The sequence below is a fragment of the Phyllobates terribilis genome, unplaced genomic scaffold, assembly GCF_046119375.1.
Source record: "Phyllobates terribilis strain yellow unplaced genomic scaffold, ASM4611937v1 Scaffold_4__5_contigs__length_816908805, whole genome shotgun sequence".
Classification (NCBI taxonomy): domain Eukaryota; kingdom Metazoa; phylum Chordata; class Amphibia; order Anura; family Dendrobatidae; genus Phyllobates; species Phyllobates terribilis.
Window position 1 is genome coordinate 200,784,205 of NW_027362764.1, and position 21,029 is coordinate 200,805,233.

Consider the following 21,029-nt stretch of genomic DNA (forward strand, 5'->3'; position numbering starts at 1 on the left):
TTTGGTTCCAAAATTGTGCTGATGTAAAGTAGACTTGTGGGAAATGTTATTTATTAACTATTTTGTGTGACATATCTCTCTGATTTAAGTGCATGAAAATTCAAAATTTGAAAATTGCGAAATGTTCAACATTTTTGCCAAATTTCAGTTTTTTTCACAAATAAATGGACAAAAAGTCATATCGAAGAAATTTTATCGTGAAGTACAATATGTCTCGAAAAAACAATCTCAGAATCAGGGGATATGCAGAAGCATTCCAGAGTTATTACCTCGTAAACTGACAGTGGTCAGAATTGTAAAAATTGGCCTGGTCATTAACGTGCAAACCACCTTGGGGGGTAAAGGGGTTAACACATGCTCGCTGCATAAGCAAAATAGTTACCGTATGTACTCGAGTAAAAGGCAACCCTAATATAAGCCGAGGCATCTAATTTTACCACAAAAACCTGGGAAAACGTATTGACTCGAGTATAAGCCTAGGGTGCAAAATGCAGCAGCTACTGTTAAATTTCCCCTATCCTGGTAAGCATTGCCCACTCATCCCCAATTCTGGTATATTTGGCCCCCTCAACCCTAATTCTAGTACGCATGACCCCCTCATCCCCCATCCTGGTATGAATGACCCCCTCATCTCCCAATCCTCATATGCATAGCCCCCTCATCCCCAATCCTGTTATGCATGACTCCATCATCACCAATCCTGGTATACATGGCCCCCTTATCACCAATCCTGGTATGCATGGCCCCCTCATCCCCAAACCTGGTATGCATGGCCCCCCTATCCTGGTATGCATGGCCCCCCTATCCTGGTATGCATGGACCCCTATCCTGGTATGCATGGCCCCCCCTATCCTGGTATGCATGGCCCCCCTATCCTGGTATGCATAGTCCCTCTATCCTGGTATGCATGGCCCCCTACCCTGGTATGCATGGCCCCCTCATCCCCAATCCTGGTATGCATGGCCCCCCATCCTGGTATCCATGGCCCTACATCCCCATCCTCATCCTGGTAAGCACAGCCCCCCGTCACTGCACTTATGAAAAATAAACATTTTTACCCACCTTCCTTCCCTCTGCTTCAGCGCTACATCCTTTTCTGCCAGCAGCTGATCTGAGCATCAGGGTAGCGCATTACATCAATGCCATGCGCCCTCAGAAGCTGAGGTGAGCTTCGGGGATATTCACTCCTATCCACGCCGTGACTATGGGCATGGAGAGGAGTGAATATTCATTTTCTTTAATAGCACACGCTGTAGCTGCAGGCACCGACTTCCTGCTGCTGCTCAGTGATCTTGTGTGCCCGCTACTAAAGAGGATGAATATTCACTCTTCTCCATGCCTATGGGATTGAAATTGTGTAAACAAGTCTTTTTGTATTTACCTTGCGTAGACTTTATTGTCTGTGAGTGGTGCTATTGCTGGCCGCTCACCAGGCATCATGTGACTCCATCTGCAGCCAGCTCAGACATCAATTGATGTCACGTTAAGTTCCGGCTGCAGCTTTCCCTCTCCTCTGCTTTCATTGGGAAAGTGTGCGGTAGATGCTGGGCTGTGACATGCGGTGAAACCCCACCCACAGACCATCAGTCAGAGGAAGCGCATCACTGGATTACCCCCAGCTGCAGCCAGAACTTGACATGACATCAACAGATGTCAGAGCCGGCTGCAGCCGGGGTTACATGATGCCTTGTGAGCGGCCAGCGATAGCACCACTCATAGGCAATATAGACCTTGCAAAGTAATTACAAAATGACTTGTTTACACAATTTAAATCGATGGGGGCATTGTTAATAGTACTGGACAACCTTTTTAAGTACCATAGACACAATGTCTAAACAAGGAAACTTAGAGCAGCAGATGAAAGAATCGTCATGCTTACTTACCTTCGAATTTGGAAGACATCCAGCAGTTTCATCAGCTCAGAACTATCAACAACCAGTGGAACCCAGCTACGCTCATATACTGTTTGGAGAAATCTGACTAGGAGTGATCTTCATGGAATTTTGGCCAAAAACGATACCTTCATTGTGGAAACTAGTCCAAGAAATTCAACTATGCATGAAAACAAAGAACCAGTAGTTCAGAAAAATGACAGCAGTTGCTCTGGACTGATGAATCAAAATGTTAAATATTTGGCTGTAACACAAGCTATTTTGTTTGTGGAATGGCTTGAAAGTGATACACTATTGAGGTGTTTGATGGCAACAGAGAAGCATGGTGAACATACATTGCAAGTTTGGTACTGCATTTCAACAAATTGAGTTAGGGATTTGGTAAAAATTAAGGGTGTCCTTGTAAGGTGCCCGAGCGATGTGCTCATAATGTCCCTGGGGTGCTCATAATGTTCCTTTCTATCTCCTGTCACTTAATGTAAGGGGCCTTCCTCTTGACTGCCCTTACCTTCGCCTCGCTGACTTCAGGCGCAACCACGCTCGTCGCATCTCCAGGGATTCTTCTAGGGAGCACCGGAATATGGACCAACCACGATGGGAAACATTCGTCCTCTTCCTCAGGAGCTGGCATGCCCCATGTCGGTGCCTCCTGGGGTCTTTCCTCCCTCCGCTGAGGGAGTACCGCTTCTTGGCATCCGGCTCCAGCACATCACCCTAAGCTCATGAGCCAGTAGGCTCACGTCCGGCTGCGATATGATTGTCCACTGCACCAGCATTGGCGGTACAAATGGTGGTGCTTGATCAGCGCCAGTGCTCAGGTAACTTCCCAAAGTGGCCCCGGGGTTGACGACCTCTGGCATCTCCTCCTCATTGCTCACCTCCATCGGGTAGTTTTATTCTTGGTGCACCATCTTTTCCAGAGATTCACTGCTGCACTCCTTTCTCCTCATGCTCAGCAGGGAAAATGGCGCTGGTCGCTCTCCAGTGACGCGCTTCCTGTGCATCTGACTCCACCTCTTCCTGGGCCAATCTTCTGATGCGACTGCTGCGTTACACTTCATTCTCTGAGGCTCCTCCTTCAGCTGTGCCTCCTTCCATTTCCATCTTCCATTTGCCGAGTCTCACTAAACACCGTGCCACGCCCTCCTCCGGAATGAACCTCCCATTCCAAGCTGAATCCTGGCTGCTGGACCCATCCTTCTTTGAGCCGACATTTGTGGGGGATGGACACATTTTTGTGCTTTCGGGGGCCATCCACGCCCACAATAGGCGGTTCTTCTCCGTCTCTTCACTGCCGCTGTTGCCATTTTGTAGTACATGCTTCTGGCCGACATCTTGGGCTGCATGTCTTCCAGCACTTTTCCATCTGTACTATGGGTCGGCTCTTTGTGCGAGGAGCTCGCATCCTGCTGACTACACCAAATGTAAGCTGCCCCAGAGAGGTAGTCATGGACGAGCTGTCACTTCTGCTCGCTTTGGCACTTTACAGACAAAATTTGTGCCCATCCTGGTGTGCTGCTGTGTTTGTGGTGTTTCCCACTTACTTCTGATCCACAAACCTCTTCTGACTCCAGGAATTCCTCTTCAGGAACCTGGGCAGCAATCAATCCAGGGGACACAAGGTTCATAAAAACAACCATAAATTTACTTGGTGACTGGCAGTATTTATAGCATTTATAGGCAGGGGTAAAGGATAAGGCCCAAAGGGTTGTCATCTTTCCCACAGGTACCGGATACAACTTCAGCCCTGGTTCCCATTCTAGGTAGAGCATCCCTTCTGCTAATTTCTCTACCCCTAAAGATTCTTCTCCACCTCTGGCAGTATATCTGGATCCCATCTCACTCTGTCTCTAAGAGTTTGAGTCCTATATCTTCTGCAAATTCAAAGACAAGATGTGCCCCCAGCCCCCGACATCTATCTCAAGGTTCCAAGGCTGGCAATGGAGACTCATGCGGAGGGGCTCTCTGACAATCCACTGCCTGGAATTCTAGGCCCACGTTTTCCCTAGCAGTCCTTGATTAGAGCCTCTCTCTTTCCCTACTCAGAACTCACTGACTGTCACTTCCTGAACTTAATACTAATTCTCAGTTCCCCCATCCCTCTACTGGGCCAGCCGTTACAGTTAACCCTAACTAGGCTAAACTGCGGCCCCAGAGAGTTCTACCTACAGAAACACATATTTAACCCCTTAGAGTGTCAGAGAGCAGAACAGCACCTCCGCCACTCCTACATCATCAATAATGAGAATTACAACCAGATGCTTGTTCATAATGCAAGACCTTGAGGGAGGCATCTGATTATTTCCAAATTTATTCTGCAGCAGGAGAGAGAGGTCATTCTTGAACAATAGAAAAATGATAAATGTTGCAATATCTTGCCAACTTTTTCATTCCATGTCTAAAAGACTTAATGCTGCCCTTAAAAAAATACTAGATGTAGTAGTTTTTATCATGTGGGGTGTATTCATTTTTGCAGTAACTTATTTGAGTAAAACTAAAGATTTTGTAATGAAAATTAATTTGTAATGAAATTTATATTATTAACGTTATGGGCTAAAAAATGTTCTCTAAAACCCAGTCTTATCAAAATATGGACATGGTTGTTGTATTCAATGAGATATTGATGAAAATCTCACTTTTCAAACGGGGTGTACTCATTAATGCTTTGTACTCTAGATATAAGAAACATAGATATAAAGAGCATAAACATAGATATAAACATAGATATATGTTTAATATATATAAATGCACCAGTATATACATATATATTATATATATATATATATATATATATATATATATACACACTGCTCAAAAAAATAAAGGGAACACTTAAGCAACAGAATATAACTCCAAGTGAATCAAACTTCTGTGAAATCAGACTGTTCACTTAGGAAGCAACACTGATTGACAATCAATTTCACATGCTGTTGTGCAAATGGAATAGACAATAGATGGAAATTATTGGCAATTTTCAAGCCACACTCAATAAAGAAGTGGTTCTGCAGATGGGGACCAATGTTTCTGGCTGATGTTTTGGTCACTTTTGAATGTTGGTTGTGCTTTCACACTCGTGGTAGCATGAGACGGACTCTACAACCCACAGAAGTTGCTCAGGTAGTGCAGCTCATCCAGGATGGCACATCAATGCGAGCTGTGGTAAGAAGGTTTGCTGTGTCTGTCAGTGCAGTGTTTAGAGGTTGGATGCACTACCAGGAGACAGGCCAGTACACCAGGAGACGTGGAGGGGACCGTAGGAGGGCAACAACCCAGCAGCAGGACCGCTACCTCCGCCTTTGTGCAAGGAGGAACAGGAGGAGCACAGCAAGAGCCCTGCAAAATGACCTCAAACAGGCCACAAATGTGCATGTGTCTGCACAAACGTTTAGAAACCGACTCCATGAGGGTGGTATGAGGGTCCGACGTCCACAGATGGGGGTTTTGCTCACAGCCCAACACCGTGCAGGACACTTGGCATTTGCCACAGAACACCAGGATTGGCAAAGTCGCCACTGGCGCCCTGTGCTCTTCACAGGTGAAAGCAGGTTCACACTGAGCACATGTGACAGATGTGACAGAGTCTGGAGACGCCGTGGAGAGCGATCTGCTGCCTGCAACATCCTTCAGCATGACCAGTTTGGCAGTGGGTCAGTAATGGTGTGGGGTGGCATTTCTTTGGAGGGCCGCACAGCCCTCGATGTGCTTGCCAGAGGTAGCCTGACTGCCATTAGGTACCGATATGAGATCCTAGACCCCTTTTGAGATCAAATGGTGGTGCGGTTAGCCCTGGGTTCCTCCTAATGCAGGACAATGCCAAACCTCATGTGGCTGGAGTGTGTCAGCAGTTCCTGCAAGATGAAGGCATTGAAGCTATGGACTGGCCCGCCCGTTCCCCACACCAGAATCCGATTGAGCACATCTGGGACATTATGTCTCGCTCCATCCACCAAAGTCACATTGCACCACAGACTGTCCAGGAGTTGGCAGATGCTTTAGTCCAGGTCTGGGAGGAGATCCCACAGGAGACCATCCGCAATCTCATCAGGAGCATGCCCCGGCATTGTAAGGAGGTCATACAGGCACGTGGAGGCCACACACAATACTGAGCCTCATTTTGACTTGTTTTAAGGACATTACATCAAAGTTGGATCAGCCTGTAGTGTATTTTTACACTTTAATTTTGGGGGTTACTCCAAATCCAGGCCTCCATTGGTTAATAAATTTGATTTCACATTCATCTTTGTACAGAACAAAGTATTCAATGAAAATATTTCACTCATTCAGATCTAGGATGTGTTATTTGAGTGCTTCCTTTATTTTTTGAGCAGTGTATATTTATACTTATATATACATAAATTTGTCAATCGTCTTGTTATTTTTACTTTCACACTTTAAAAACACAGCCAGGAGTTCAAGCTAGGGAAAGGTAAAACATCTTAACTAGCAAAGATCTAGCCTTAAAAGATTTGTAGCATGGAAAACATAGAGATCTGCTGACAGGATCATGTCTTGTGGAGGATTTTAATGATATATCTTGATGTTTGGTGTTTTGTCATTTCAGCTCCACCAGAGCCTTTACTGTGTAAATTTGCTGATGGAGGGCAAAAAAAGAGGCAAAATCAGAGTAAATATACACAAAATGGGAGGCCGTGGCCTAGAGATGGAGAGGTATGTATTACTATTATCTATATTTATCACCTCTTCAAGAGAACGCACAACATAACTCATGCAAAACCCTGTCAAAATTCATTTTTTTTATCTAACTGCTTGTCTTTTCTGTAAATAAAAAAATGAATAAAAAAGTAAATAAATAAGAAAACAGTGATGTTGGTGGGAATTATGTGTACATAATAATTTATGTTAGTTCAGACTGTTTGCTATTAAGAAAAAATTTATTCTGTGTGGTATAGACTTCTAGATTGTCAAAACTGGTGCATAGGTACAATCAGATTAAAGAGTTTAATTTTCAGAAGCCTTTTTGAATGCAAATGAAACAATCTAATTGGTTCAATGGACAACTGTCCCCTTGATGTGGGACTGGCTCTCCTTAGGGAGACTAGATAATTATGGAAGCTTCTGACAATGAGTCATGGGAAAAAGTATACAAATTAGCTCTCTGCAACAAAAGCTGTCTCACTAGTTTAACCTAGTAAAAGTAGCTACTATATAAATTCAATATTAAAGGGGTAATCCAGATCTAGACTAACAAAAATGCCACTAATGTGAGGGATCCAACAAGTGTCTAACTTAATCAAATTTATGTTCTTTATACAGTATAGGGTGCTAACCTCCACGGTCAGGTTGGGCTATTGATAGGGTATATCATTTAGGGAAAGTATCTAAGTCCTTCATAACCCCTATCCTCCTGAGTCCTGGCATAGTAGTGTACATCTAAACCACTTCAGCCACCATATATTTCCTCCTTCGGAAATTGTATGTTTAGTTTATTTTTAATTGTCATTAATAAAGGTTATCTTTGGCTGGGTAAGGATTTTTGATTATTTACTCCAGAACTAAATATTTTTTTTACTATGAGTCAAAAAACTAACAGGAAGGTAGTTACTATCAGGCTCTGGCTCAGAGCAGTCATTAACTACTCCTGCTGGCGAATCAGCTACACCACGTCAACAGAGCAGCTCTGCTTCTTCTGGTGATCACTGTGCCAGCAGAGATCTGCTCTGGGCAGAACAGGCAAGTAGTTTGCAACTACCTACCTGCACATCTTAGGCCCACAGTAAAAAAGTAATATAGTCCTGTGTGAAGACACTAGGGGTCTCCCGTGGGTATAACACTACTCAGACAACATGGGGTGAGAGTAAAACAGTGTAGCAACACTTTATTGAACTACCAAGCAGACAATAAACATATAGAATATTCCCAGCAAATATCCAAGATGGTGCAAAATTAAACAGTCTCACCCGCCCACCGGGAATAGAGCAGCTGTGACTTTGGGACTTCCAGGGCCAACTACCTCAACCAGTGGCACCACATTTTGGGTGGACACTCACAGAGAGGAGGTAGTGGCAAGCTTAGGAAGCTGACAGTCTTTTGAGGTACGTGGCCAGGAGTCCCAAGGGTCCCTATCTGGCTTCTTCGATCATATCCATGGAACCAGGTACCTGTGAGTCCCAACCTGGCTTTCTCCAAGCATATCCATGGGATCAGGTGACCTGATTGTCCCTACCTCGTTTCCCCCAAATGTATTTATGGGTTCTGTGATAGTCAGTGGAACAGATCTGTATCCTTCTAGCCAGGGCCAAGGTCCCTTAGGCTGGTATCCTGTAGAATCCAAATCTGTGTCCATCTGTATGGAGCCATGTGTCCTAGCTGCTGTTCTGAAGAGTTACTCTGCATCTGAAGAGTCTCTCTTGGCTGTTATTTTGTAAAGGTATTTCTCATCATTCACGGGGCAAAAAGGAAGGTGGCAGGGGCTCATATCTCAATAACAAATTTGCATAGTTTGCCTTCTATTGCTCTGTAGGTCAACAAACTAGCTGACCTGGTTCAATATGTAATTAGCATATTAGCATACATCATTCTTCCATGACCCTAAGTCTCTGTCCTCCAGAGGTAACATACAATAAGTTGCAGTAAATATCAACTCAAGTGACAACATGCAGGCACATACAAACAATAGCCTGTCCTTCTTGACCATCCAAAGTAAAACACATAAATTCAAAAGTTAACATAAAGATAATAGTGTATTTCTCCTGGCCTGCTGAATTTACACATTTGGATAATTAAGATTAAATGCTGTGTCGTCACATCCTGGATAACCCCTTTAATTTTCTTTCATTACATATTCTTTCCAATGAAGTATTATGCTCAGTTGATCTCCATAAGAAAAGCTACTGTACCCCAACCACCCAAAGTTGCATCAAAAACATCACATTGAGCCAGCCAAACTCTACTGTCATTTGTATACTGTACAGCTGTGTGCAGATGAGTTTCTGACTTGGCTATTACCCATAGTCACACTATAAGGCTAGTCAAAGGGTCAAACATTGACTTTCTTTGAGAATGGCATGTGTCCTGTATATCTCTTGGACCTGCATTACTTCTAAATTTACAATTTACCAAACCCCTGATTAAATAAAATTTAAGAATATAGATTATTGTAAGTTATCCCATGTGAGTAACTCTCACTGATTTACAACTGTTTTCAATGTTTATCTTTCTGAATTAATTTCTTTAACATCTAAAGTGTTCCATCTGTAGTATGTTTCTGGGCATATTAGCAAATGAGTAGAATAAAGTTTCAGCCAAAATTCCTTTTAAAATTAAATCAGTATTCAAAGGAAGAGGTAAAAAGTTCAAGTGAGGATCTCTTCACTGTGAATGCAAGTGGCATAATTTAGCTTAAATGTAGGGTGGCACAAAAATTATAGTGCCAGTTGCACAGCTATTATATATTTAAGCAGTCCCTGGATAGCTGTAAATTTCTGGCTATAAATGTGTTAGGATGTAAAACAAAATGTGTGTAAACTTAGAAAATAAATTAGCATACCAATAGCTTGCTTTGTAAATGCCATGTCTATTTTTCTACTGTACATCTGGAAGTACTAAAGTATCACTAGAGGACTTTCAGGATTAAAGGACACTTCAACCCTGATATCTAAGTCCAGAAAAATAAATAAGTGTAAAATATGTTTTACCTCCAAAGAAGAAGCAATTTAGCAATATCTCATGTACTTATTGTGAAGGGGTATTAGTGGAGGTGTTATTGGAGTGCAACCTGTGCAGTGACACACAGCATCTCACCCACCCCTGATGACAAAGGGGGGTTCAAGTTTCTAAAGTTTGTGACTGCAACTAATTTTTCTATAACAATATAGTGTATGGTTCAGCACTGATATTTAGTTATACTCGGTGATATTATTGGCTAATAATTTAAGGCTAATTCTCAACTCGGACATTTATGGCTCATTTGCACAACAGGATATAAATAACTGATATATGGGGGTCCTACCTGTGGGTCCTGAACCTATGTGGAGAACTGGGATCCCATGACACCTAATATTTTGGTAAGGCGGTTTCCTTGATTCCTATAAATATAATAGAGAGTCATGCATATTTCTTCTATGCTTCCATGAAGCAGAAATATAACAAAGCAACCTAGAAGAATCCCTTTCTAGATTTAGGTGCTGATTTTAGAGAGATACTCCATCTATTAGACATTCATAGGATATTTTGAGAATACATTTTTCTTGAGAATACCTATTTAACTGGACCCACATTTAATGTAAGCGCTTAAAGTGGTTGGTTGTCCAGGCACAAAAAAAGCTCCCAAGGAGTTTGGAGCTGTAAAAAAAATTCATTAAAAGCTACAGGAAGCGACTAGAGGCTGTTATTTTTGCAAAAGGAGGATCTACTAAATATTAATGTCACTTTTCTGGTGAGGTGCCCATACTTATGCACTTGTCAAATTTTGTTTGAATGCAGATTGCACATTTTCTGTTAGTACAATAAACCTCATTTTCAAGGCAGAAACATTACTGTGTCCAACAGTTATTACATATATCAAACTGAAATAGCTGTTGCAAAAACACCAATTTTTATAAAACATTAAGCTTAAGATTAATAGGGGTGCCCAAACTTTTTCATATAACTGTATTTATTTTACACTGTACCTACTCTAATCAGAGCACATTGACAGTGACACTCGTGATCCAGCATATTTCAAACATTAATTAAAAAATTATATATATATATAGATAGATAGATAGATAGATAGATAGATAGATAGATAGATAGATAGAGTCATGGCCGAATTGTTTGCACCCTTGAAATTGATCCAGAAAATGAAATATTTCTCCCTAAAAATTATTGCAATTACACATGTTTTTTATACACATGTTTATTTCCTTTGAGTTTATTGGAAAAACAGAAGAAAAGGCAAATTGGACATCATTTCACACAAACCCCCCAAAAAGGGCTATACAAAATTGTTGGCACCCTCAACTTAATCTTTAGCTACATACCCTTTGGAATAAATAAATGCAATCAATTGCTTGCTATAACCATCAACAAGCTTCTTACATCTCTCAAATGGAATTTTAGACCCCTCCTCTTTTGCAAACTGCTCCAGGTCTCTCAAATTTGAAGGATGACTTCTCCCAACAGCAATTTTAAGATCTCTTCCCAGGTTTTCAATGAAGCATGTTTGGGGTCATTGTCCTGCTGGAAGTCCGATGACCTAGGATGCAAACCTACCTCTGACACTGGGCACTACCTTGCTACCCAAAATCCTTTGGGAATCTTCTGATTTCATGATGCCTTGCACACAGTCAAGGCACCCAGTGCCAGAGGCAGAAAGTCAACCAAAATATCTTTGAACCTCCACCATATTTGTCCGTAGGTACAGTGTTCTTTTCTTTGTAGGCCTTGTTTCTATGTTTGGTAAACAGTAGAATAATGAATGATGTGCTTTACCAAAAAGCTCTATCTTGATCTTATCTGTCCACAATATGCTTTCCCAGAAGGGTTTTTGCTTACTCACATACATTTTTGCAAACTGCAGACTAGATTTTTTATGTCTCTGTGTTAGCATTGAGGTCCTCATGCATCTCCTACCATAGCGTTTCATTTAAATGTCTGCATATAGTTTGCACTGTCACTCATGCACCCTGAGTGTGCAGGACTGCTTGAAATTCTTCAAAACTTGTTTGGGGCTCCATATCCACCAACCGGATTCTGCATTGCAACCTTTCATCAATTTTTCTCTGTCGCTCATGTCCAGGGAGATTAGCTACAATGCCATGGTTTGTAAACTTCTTGATTATGTTGCGCACCGTAGATAAAAGAACATCAATATCTCTGGAGATGGACTTGTAACCTTGAGATTGTTGATATTGTTCAACAATTTTGGTTCTTAAGTCCTCAGACAGTTCTCTGCTCTTTCTGTTCTCCATGCTTAGTGTGGCACACACAGATACTCAGTGCAAAGATTAAGTCAATTTTTCCCTTTTATCTGGTTTCAGGTGTGATTTTCATATTGCCTACACCTGTAACTTGCCACTGGTGAGTTTGAACGAACATCACATGCTTGAAACAAAGTTGCTTACCCACAATTTTGGACAGTTACTAACAATTTTGTTCTGCTAATTTTTGGGAGTTTTGTGTGAAATGATGTCCAATTTGCCTTTTCTTCTCTGTGTTTTATGTTGTTCCAATCCACACAAAGAAAATAAACATGTGTATAACAAAATGTGTAATTGCAATAATTTTCTAAATACTTCATTTTCTGGAACAATTTCAAGGGTGACAACAATGTGCATGGTTTAAAAAAAAAAGCAAAAAACATTTTGTAAATAGCACAATTTAACAGGATTATTTTTCCTCTTTCTCCTCTCAAAAAAATGTAAAATTGAAACCAAAAATTCTATGTACTTGAAAATGGTACCTGTTAGAGATGGGTGAATATATTCAAGTAGAATTGAATTCTTCTTGAATCTTCCAAAAATCTTCATTTAACAAATTGCAGATTTTAGTGAAATTGGTGGATGCTCTTTTCCTGGAACACACTTACCTCACCTTACTGTTCACTAATCTAGACCCTCCACTACTCACCATCACCTGTCCAGTACTCGCTGCAACCTCTGATCCTCCGCCACTGTGGTGGAATCCCCGAGCCTCTCATGCTGAACCAGGACTTCCAGCTTTCATGAGATCTGGGAATATTCTGCACATGTGCACTGAAGATCATGACACTCATCATGACATCATGATGCCATATCCTTCCATGCATTTGCACAGCATGACAGGCCCGGGGATTCCAGCAATAGGACCAAATGGGTGGTGGTGAGTAGCAGAGGGTTTGGAGAGATGATGTGAAGTGAGTATTACACACTACATTATTATATTCTAGAGTCTGAAGAGAGCATAATAAATTACATTAATTTTGTGGAGAATAACTGCTTTGGGAATCGAATTGTCTATGTATCAATAAGTACATATATAGTTATATAACATATTTAATTCCAAGCGCTCTGAAATATACACACAAGCTTATACAACGCCTTTTAGTTTTGGTCTTTTATTAATGAGCAAGACAGCTCAATTTCAGCCATTAATTTTGAAAGTAATGAAATGAAAAGATCATTTGGGAGAAGTCTTTTCCCACTTTGCCACAAATCCAGTAAAAGAGGCAAGTCAAAGTTGTAACGAATGGTGCTAGCTTTCCCCTCCCTCACCAACTACTGGCAATTTGAAGTGATTAGTGGGTCTGCACTGGGCACATCTATAATTCAGACACACATTTCCATTTATGTTAGTAAGAAGACGGACGGCACTTATTTTTTGTTTTATATGCCTGTGTGCAGAACTGATGCATTTGCCATCTCCAGACATGAAGTGATTATTGCACTGCTCAGCAGAGGAGCATTCATTTAACATCCAGTAACTATTTCCATCCCCATTAGAGACAACATACAAATGGCAAAGCACACATGAAGCATATATTGACTAGAAATGCTGTCAGTCAAACAACTATAGATTTTTAGCTATTGAGATCACATATGCAAACCTATGTAGAGAGGAAATTCAAGCAAAACAACAAACATGAGCACTGACAGTAATGGATGCACACAAAAGCTATAGAAACACTGTACTATGAAAGGTATTCTTTAAGTTAAGGTTATAGGTGTAGGTTAGACGTATTGTAAACAGCATTATTTTCTATCCTGCTAACGGGAGCCTGTGCCATGTTTTTACAGAGGTATAGCGGTATGGATTTATACGGCTTGTATACCAATAAAAATTGTTTCTTATTGGTGCTAGAGTTCAAGTCCTCTTCTTCACTGAAGATGTTATTTGCATGTTTCAATGCCTAGAGGAGATTGCATGAACTATAAGTCTCCTTATGCCAGCTTGGCAATCTCCACAAGAAGAAATGTTCCCTCTTAGATCCCCAGTCAGAGGCCTTTCACCTAGCCAAATCAGATCTCCTGCTTTGCACTGAGGAGGGACAAGCACCTCGAAACACGTCTGGAAATGGAGTTTTAGATTTGGCTTGTTACCCTTATTCATGTGGCAAGTCTCTGTTTAACCCCTTTCTGACATTGTGCGTAATAATATGTCCCTGGTCAATAAGGTCCAGGACACAGGGATGTATTATTATGCACAATTTCAGAAAGGGGTTAAACAGAGACTTGCCACATGAATTAGGGTAACAAGCGTAATAATACGTCCCTGTGCCCTGGGCCTTATTGACCAGGGACATATTATTACGCACTGGCGATTGCGCTCACACAGAGGCTGTGCGGGCGCGATCACGCCAGGTGTCAGCTAATTCTGACAGCTGACACCCGGCACTTTAATCCTCTAAATGCTGTGATCAGTGCCCCTCTGCTCTTGGATCGGAGACCCCACGCTGTCAGCGCAGTGCTCGATCATTGCCATGGTGACCCGATGTCGCAACATCCGTGTCACCATGCACCAGCAAGTTAGTTTGATCATTACATAAAAGATTATGTAAAACTACAGCTGTACATAAAATGACTCCTGATGGGGACTGGAGTACATTTCTGACAAATTGTTGCTACTGTTTTGAAAAGTCACAAATGATGAATCAAAAATATCTGGAATCCCTAAACTGTAACCACACTGGTAATCAAAAAAACAAAAACAAAATAGGCTGGCACAAAATTAAAAAAATGTGCAAAACACCAAAAACTCAACAAAAATCTGCCACAAATTCAATAGAGAATCAGGGCGATAAGAAACTGGGAAAGATCCAGCTGTACAAATCTTCTAAAAACAATTATACTTTATTTAGTCATAGAAAAAATAATAAAAAACACTCTTAGGAGGGCATCAGCAAACGCATTTCGAACTATGAGTTCTTAATCATTGCAATGATTGACCAAATAAAGTATAATTGTTTTTAGAAGATTTGTACAGCTGGATCTTCCTCGGATCTTCCTCAGTTTCCTGATTAATTATCCCAGTCGCACTACTGGTTCCGTGCTGAGATCTTCTAAGTGGGTGAGCTGATAATTTTTGCTTTCTCTTTTGCCAATCAGGGCGATAGATTTGTGAGACAGGGACATAATTTGGATGCTTTAATTAGCCACATAAATGCAACATAAATTTATTTGTTTGCACCATTTCATGTAAAGTAGTTGGAAAAAAGTTCAAAGAAGAGCAACAAAAAAATAGGAGACACATAGAACTTTTCTAAAATGTAAAACGATTACTTCTTCTTAGGAAAAGGTGGGATCTTAGTTAATTATGTAGGTACTGTATATAAATTGCTCATTCAAAAATATGTTAAAAAGCTGATATAATGTAAAATCCACTTAAAAGAAAAAGAACATTCCCTCCATCTAGAGTAAAAAATTGGTGCAGTCACCAAAGGTGACATATGGCTTCTTTATCAAGGTTGCTATTTTTCTATGAATAGCCTACCTGACCAGTTGGTCACAGTGGGATAGTTGATGCTTTCAGGAAAGGCTTACATGATTTTTAAGAACAAAATGGCATCAACTCTTTTGTCAATGAAAAAATTCTGGTGTGAATGTTAATCCTGTCTACACTTGGATTCAAGGTAATGTTTTCTCGTTTAGAGCAAATAGGATCCTGTCTACTCAAAACTTTGAGTCGATAAAGATTGTAGTGACTGCTCGGCTGGGGCTACTACCCACCATTCTCAACATGGATTTTCCAGTGCAAGTTATCAATTATTCGCAAGATAGATGATAACTGGTATATCAGTCAGTGTCCCATTGCTGAGATCAACACTGATTATTTGAATGGGGGACTTGGATCCCTTGTTTAAATGGGGCTGCAGTTGTGCACGTGCATCACTTTTCCTTCGTTCTCTATTGAATTGTCGGAAATAGCTGAACCCTGTACCTAGACGTTTGGACACTCCTATAGAAACTGTAAAATGTGTCAACACACAGACATGTCTGCCACTCTATTCTGGAGATTGTTGAGGTCTTAGTGGTTGGAAACCCACCGATCTAGCAATTATCAGTTATCCACAATGTGAGTGATAACTTGTAGTAACTTAAAGGGAACCTGACACCAGACAAAAATGTTATTAACCTGCAGATATTAGGTTACTCTGCAGGTTAAAAGCGTCACTAAACTGCCCAGCGCAGGTTACTAACCTAGCCGAGTTCTGCGGAGAGAAAATTAACTTTATTCTCCCCAGGAGCGTTCTGGTTTCAGCCACGGAAATAGCAACAGCGTTGGTTCAGTCACCGCTTGATGTCTTTAACCACCCCCTCCCGGCCCTAACTGACACTGGCTCTGCATAAGGGCTGGCTGTCAGTCAGGGCTGGGGGTGCGGTTACAGGTTTACTCAAAGCGGTGTCTGAACCGGCAGCGGTGCCAACCCTGTGTCTGAAACCGAATGAGTTGTTTTAATTCTTTCCCTGCAATTTTAGGTGGTCACCTGTGATATTTTTTTCTGACTGAGAATAGAGTGGCTTTACTTTGTCAAGACAGTTAAAATAGCTGAATAGTATAAGGACCCTAATAATTTCCCCGGCATATGCAAAAGTATTAGTAGCCTATTAATAATTTAATACATTGTGCACAAACAAAACCCAATACTTTGTTTGATGTCGTTTCTGGAAAAAATGTATAGAGCGATTCTATTTTATAATTGCTAAATGCTTTATCAAATATGGGGATTTAATATATCATGTGTCAATTTGCTCATAAGAAGTAGAGATGAGCGTATCGATCCACGGAGGATTGCATCAAATTTCCTGAAATTCACAGCTTGACGTGAATTAAAGCATTTTGAGATTTGATTTGTGGTTCGCAAAAAAAACTTACCCAGCTTTATTTCCCACACTGCTGAAGCATTAGAGAGCAGGCAAAAGTCTTTTTGCATGGCCTTCCGGGCCCCTCATTAATGCCCTGCAGTGATGACATCTTACAAATTATCATACCTTGTACACTGGTGGTCAGCACCTGAGCCATCAAAGATCACCAGTTCCCAGTGGAGCACAGTTTGTTCAGCAGAGTCATTTTCCATCACCAGAATCACTGGGTAAGTCTCTCTCTACTGTAGAATGTAAGCTCTTATGGTCAGCAGGGTCCTCACTCTCCTGTAAAGTAAAACCTGTTATAGTCAGCAGGGTCCTCTCTCTCACTCCTGTAATCTCTTATGGTCAGCGGTATCCTCTCTCTCTCTCTTTGTCTCCTGTAGAGTATAATCTGTTATGGTCAGATTACAGTAATCTATGATGGTCAGTCCTCTCTCTTCTGTAGAGTGTAAGCACTAATGGTGAGCGGGGTCCTCTCTCTCCTGTAGAGTGTAATCTCTTATTGAAAAAATGACCAAGTATGCAATGGACCAGGCAACTGTTAGATGGATTCATAACTGGCTTAGTGATCGGACTCAAAGGGTGGTTGTAAATGGCTTCACATCCAGCTGGATGAATGTCTCAAGTGGGGTACCACAGGGCTCCGTCCTGGGACCTGTATTGTTCAACATCTTTATCAATGATTTAGATGAAGGAATTGAGGGTAAACTGATTAAATTTGCTGATGACACAAAGCTAGGAGGGATAGCTAATACTAGAGAAGAGAGAGAGAGGATTCAAAAAGACCTAAATAAACTGGAGCAGTGGGCAGCAACCAACAGAATGGTTTTTAACAGGGAAAAATGCAAAGTACTACATCTGGGCAATAAAAATAAAAAAAGCATATACAGAATGGGAGGAATAGAGCTAAGCAACAGTACATGTGAAAAAGACTTAGGTATACTAATAGATCATAGACTGAACATGAGTCAACAGTGTGATGCAGCAGCAAAAAAGGCAAATACAATTCTGGGATGTATTAACAGAAGCATACAGTCTAGATCACGTGAAGTCATTATCGGTCTTTACTCCTCTTTGGTCAGACCTCATCTGGAATACTGTGTACAGTTTTGGGCACCACATTTTAAAAAAGACATAGACAAACTGGAGCAGGTTCAGAGAAGAGCGACCAGAATGGTGACTGGTCTGCAAACCATGTCCTATGAGGAACGGTTGCAGGATTTGGGAATGTTTAGCTTGCAAAAAAGAAGACTGAGAGGAGACTTAATAGCTGTCTACAAATATGTCAAGGGCTGTCACTTTGTAGAAGGATCATCTTTATTCTCATTTGCACAAGGAAAGACTAGAAGCAATGGGATGAAACTAAATGGGAGGAGACACAGATTAGATATTAGAAAAAACTTTTTGACAGTTAGGGTGATTAATGAGTGGAACAGGCTGCCACGAGAGGTGGTTAGTTCCCCTTCAATGGACATTTTCAAACAGAGGCTGGACAGACATCTGTCTGAGATGATCTAGTGAATCCTGCTTTGAGCAGGGGGGTTGGACCAGATGACCCAGGAGGTCCCTTCCAACTCTAGCATTCTATGATTCTATGATTCTTAGGGTCAGATTACAGTAATCTGTTATGGACAGTCCTATATCTTTTCTGTAGAGTATAAGCACTAATGGTGAGCGGGGTCCTTTCACTCTCTCTTCAGTTGAGTGTAAGCTCTTAAGGTCAGCTGGGTTCTTCTTCCCCATTGCAGTTACAAGCTGTCCAGTATTGAGATTCATGTAAATGTATTTGCAGGGAATAGAATTGCGGGGAGATTCGGAAAAGCTGGCAAATTTGAATTTCAAAGATATAGGCACATCTCTTTTCTTTCCAAAAACTTTGTATTCATTTTTCTTTATAAAACTGCATTACAACATAAGATGACAAATACATTTTCAATAACATATTGTCGTAAGATATGTACATTTAACTGCAAACAAACACATGTTTATATATGTTAACCAGTAATTCTATTTATATACAGTACAGACCAAAAGTTTGGACACACCTTCTCATTTAAAGATTTTTCTGTATTTTCATGACTATGAAAATTGTACATTCACACTGAAGGCAACAAAATTATGAATTAACACATGTGGAATTATATACTTAACAAAAAAGTGTGAAACAACTGAAAATATGTCTTATATTCTAGGTTCTTCAAAGTAGCCACCTTTTGCTTTGATGACTGCTTTGCAAACTTTTGGCATTCTCTTGATGAGCTTCAAGAGGTAGTCACCGGAAATGGTTTTCACTTCACAGGTGTGCCCTGTCAGGTTTAATAAGTGGGATTTCTTGCCTTATAAATGGGATTGGGACCATCAGTTGTGCTGTGCAGAAGTCTGGTAAATACACAGCTGATAGTCCTACTGAATAGACTGTTAGAATTTGTATTATGGCAAGAAAAAAGCAGCTAAGTAAAGAAAAACAAGTGGCCGTCATTACTTTAAGAAATGAAGGTCAGTCAGTCCAAAAAATTGGGCAAACTTTGAAAGTGTCCCCAAGTGCAATTACAAAAACCATCAAGCGGTACAAAGAAACTGGCTCACATGAGGCCCGCCCCAGGAAAGAAAGACCAAGAGTCACCTCTGCTTCTGAGGATAAGTTTATCCGAGTCACCAGCCTCAGAAATCGCAGGTTAACAGAAGCTCAGATTAGAGACCAGGTCAATGTCACACAGAGTTCTAGCAGCAGACACATCTCTTCAACAACTGTTAAGAGGAGACTTTGTGCAGCAGGCCTTCATGGTAAAATAGCTGCTAGGAAACCACTGCTAAGGACAGGCAACAAGCAGAAGAGACTTGTTTGGGCTAAAAAACACAAGGAAAGGACATTAGACCAGTGGAAATCTGTGCTTTGGTCTGATAAGTCCAAATTTGAGATCTTTGGCTCCAACCGCCGTGTCTTTGTGCGACGCAGAAAAGGTGAACGGATGGACTCTACATGCCTGGTTCCCACCGTGAAGCATGGAGGAGGAGGTGTGATGGTGTGGTGGTGCTTTGCTGGTGGCACTGTTGAGAATTTATTCAAAATTGAAGGCATCCTGAACCAGCATGGCTACCACAGCATCTTGCAGCAGCATGCTATTCCATCCGGTTTGCATTTAGTTGGACCATCATTTATTTTTCAATGACCCCAAACACACCTCCAGGCTGTGTAAGGGCTATTTGACCAAGGAGGAGAGTGATGGGGTGCTACGCCAGATGACCTGGCCTCCACAGTCACCAGACCTGAACCCAATCGAGATGGTTTGGGGTGAGCTGGACCGCAGAGTGAAGGCAAAAGGGCCAACAAGTGCTAAGCATCTCTGGGAACTCCTTCAAGATTGTTGGAAGACCATTTCCGGTGACTACCTCTTGAAGCTCATCAAGAGAATGCCAAGAGTGTGCAAAGCAGTCATCAAAGCAAAAGGTGGCTACTTTGAAGAACCTAGAATATAAGACATATTTTCAGTTGTTTCACACTTTTTTGTTAAGTATATAATTCCACATGTGTTAATTCATAGTTTTGATGCCTTCAGTGTGAATATACAATTTTCAAAGTCATGAAAATACAGAAAAATCTTTAAATGAGAAGGTGTGTCTAAACTTTTGGTCTGTACTGTATGTTAACCAGTAATTCAAAGTAAATTTCATACATCTAGAGAGAGATCTAAAGCGATTAATGTAATGTGCTTGTAACACCAATGTTGGAGAGGTGGGTAGGAATATCAAGAAAGGGAGAGTGTGAGGAGTGGGATTTGGAGGGAAGTAGAATTATTGGCTGTATAAGTAGCTAGTGGCAGGCTGCAGGAAGGGTTGTTATTTTATTTTTTTAAGATTATGCCATGGATACTGTTTTATTAACCCCTTACTGGCCCAGGGCGTATTAGTACGCCCCAGGCCAGCACTCCCGGGTTCAGTGAGGGCTCCTGCGCTGAGCCCGCACTGAACCGGGCACATGTCTGCTGATTATTACAGCTGACATGTGTCCGCAAGAGCCGCGGGTGGAATCGCGATCCATCTCCGGCTGTTAACATGTTAAATGCCGCTATCAATCTCTGGCAGCGGCATTTAACATTGCCGCGCCAGAAGCGCGGCATTAGCCCCGCCCATTGATGACCCCGTCACGTGATCGCGGGTCACCGATGGGTGGTCATGACAACCCTGGGTCTGCAGCAGACACCAGTGGTTGTCATGTAAAGATTACAATGAGCGCCGCCTAGTGGTCGGCGCTCATAGTACAGGAGCATTTCTACTACATACAGGTGATCTGCTGATGAACTATATGTAGCAGAGGCGATCGGACAGTTGATGCTTCTAGTCTCCTATGGAGACT

The 21,029-nt window shown here is 41.4% G+C and overlaps 1 protein-coding gene across 3 annotated transcripts in view; it reads left to right on the forward strand.

Moving 5' to 3' along the window:
• The window catches only part of RBMS3 (RNA binding motif single stranded interacting protein 3), a 1,113,194-nt gene that overhangs the window by 925,397 nt on the left and 166,768 nt on the right, over positions 1 to 21,029 (forward strand). For all 3 annotated transcript variants that reach the window (XM_073678026.1, XM_073678027.1, XM_073678028.1), the window contains one exon: positions 6,454 to 6,560. In XM_073678026.1, the coding sequence (XP_073534127.1) occupies positions 6,454 to 6,560 (107 nt within the window). The remainder of the gene's footprint in view (positions 1 to 6,453; positions 6,561 to 21,029) is intronic.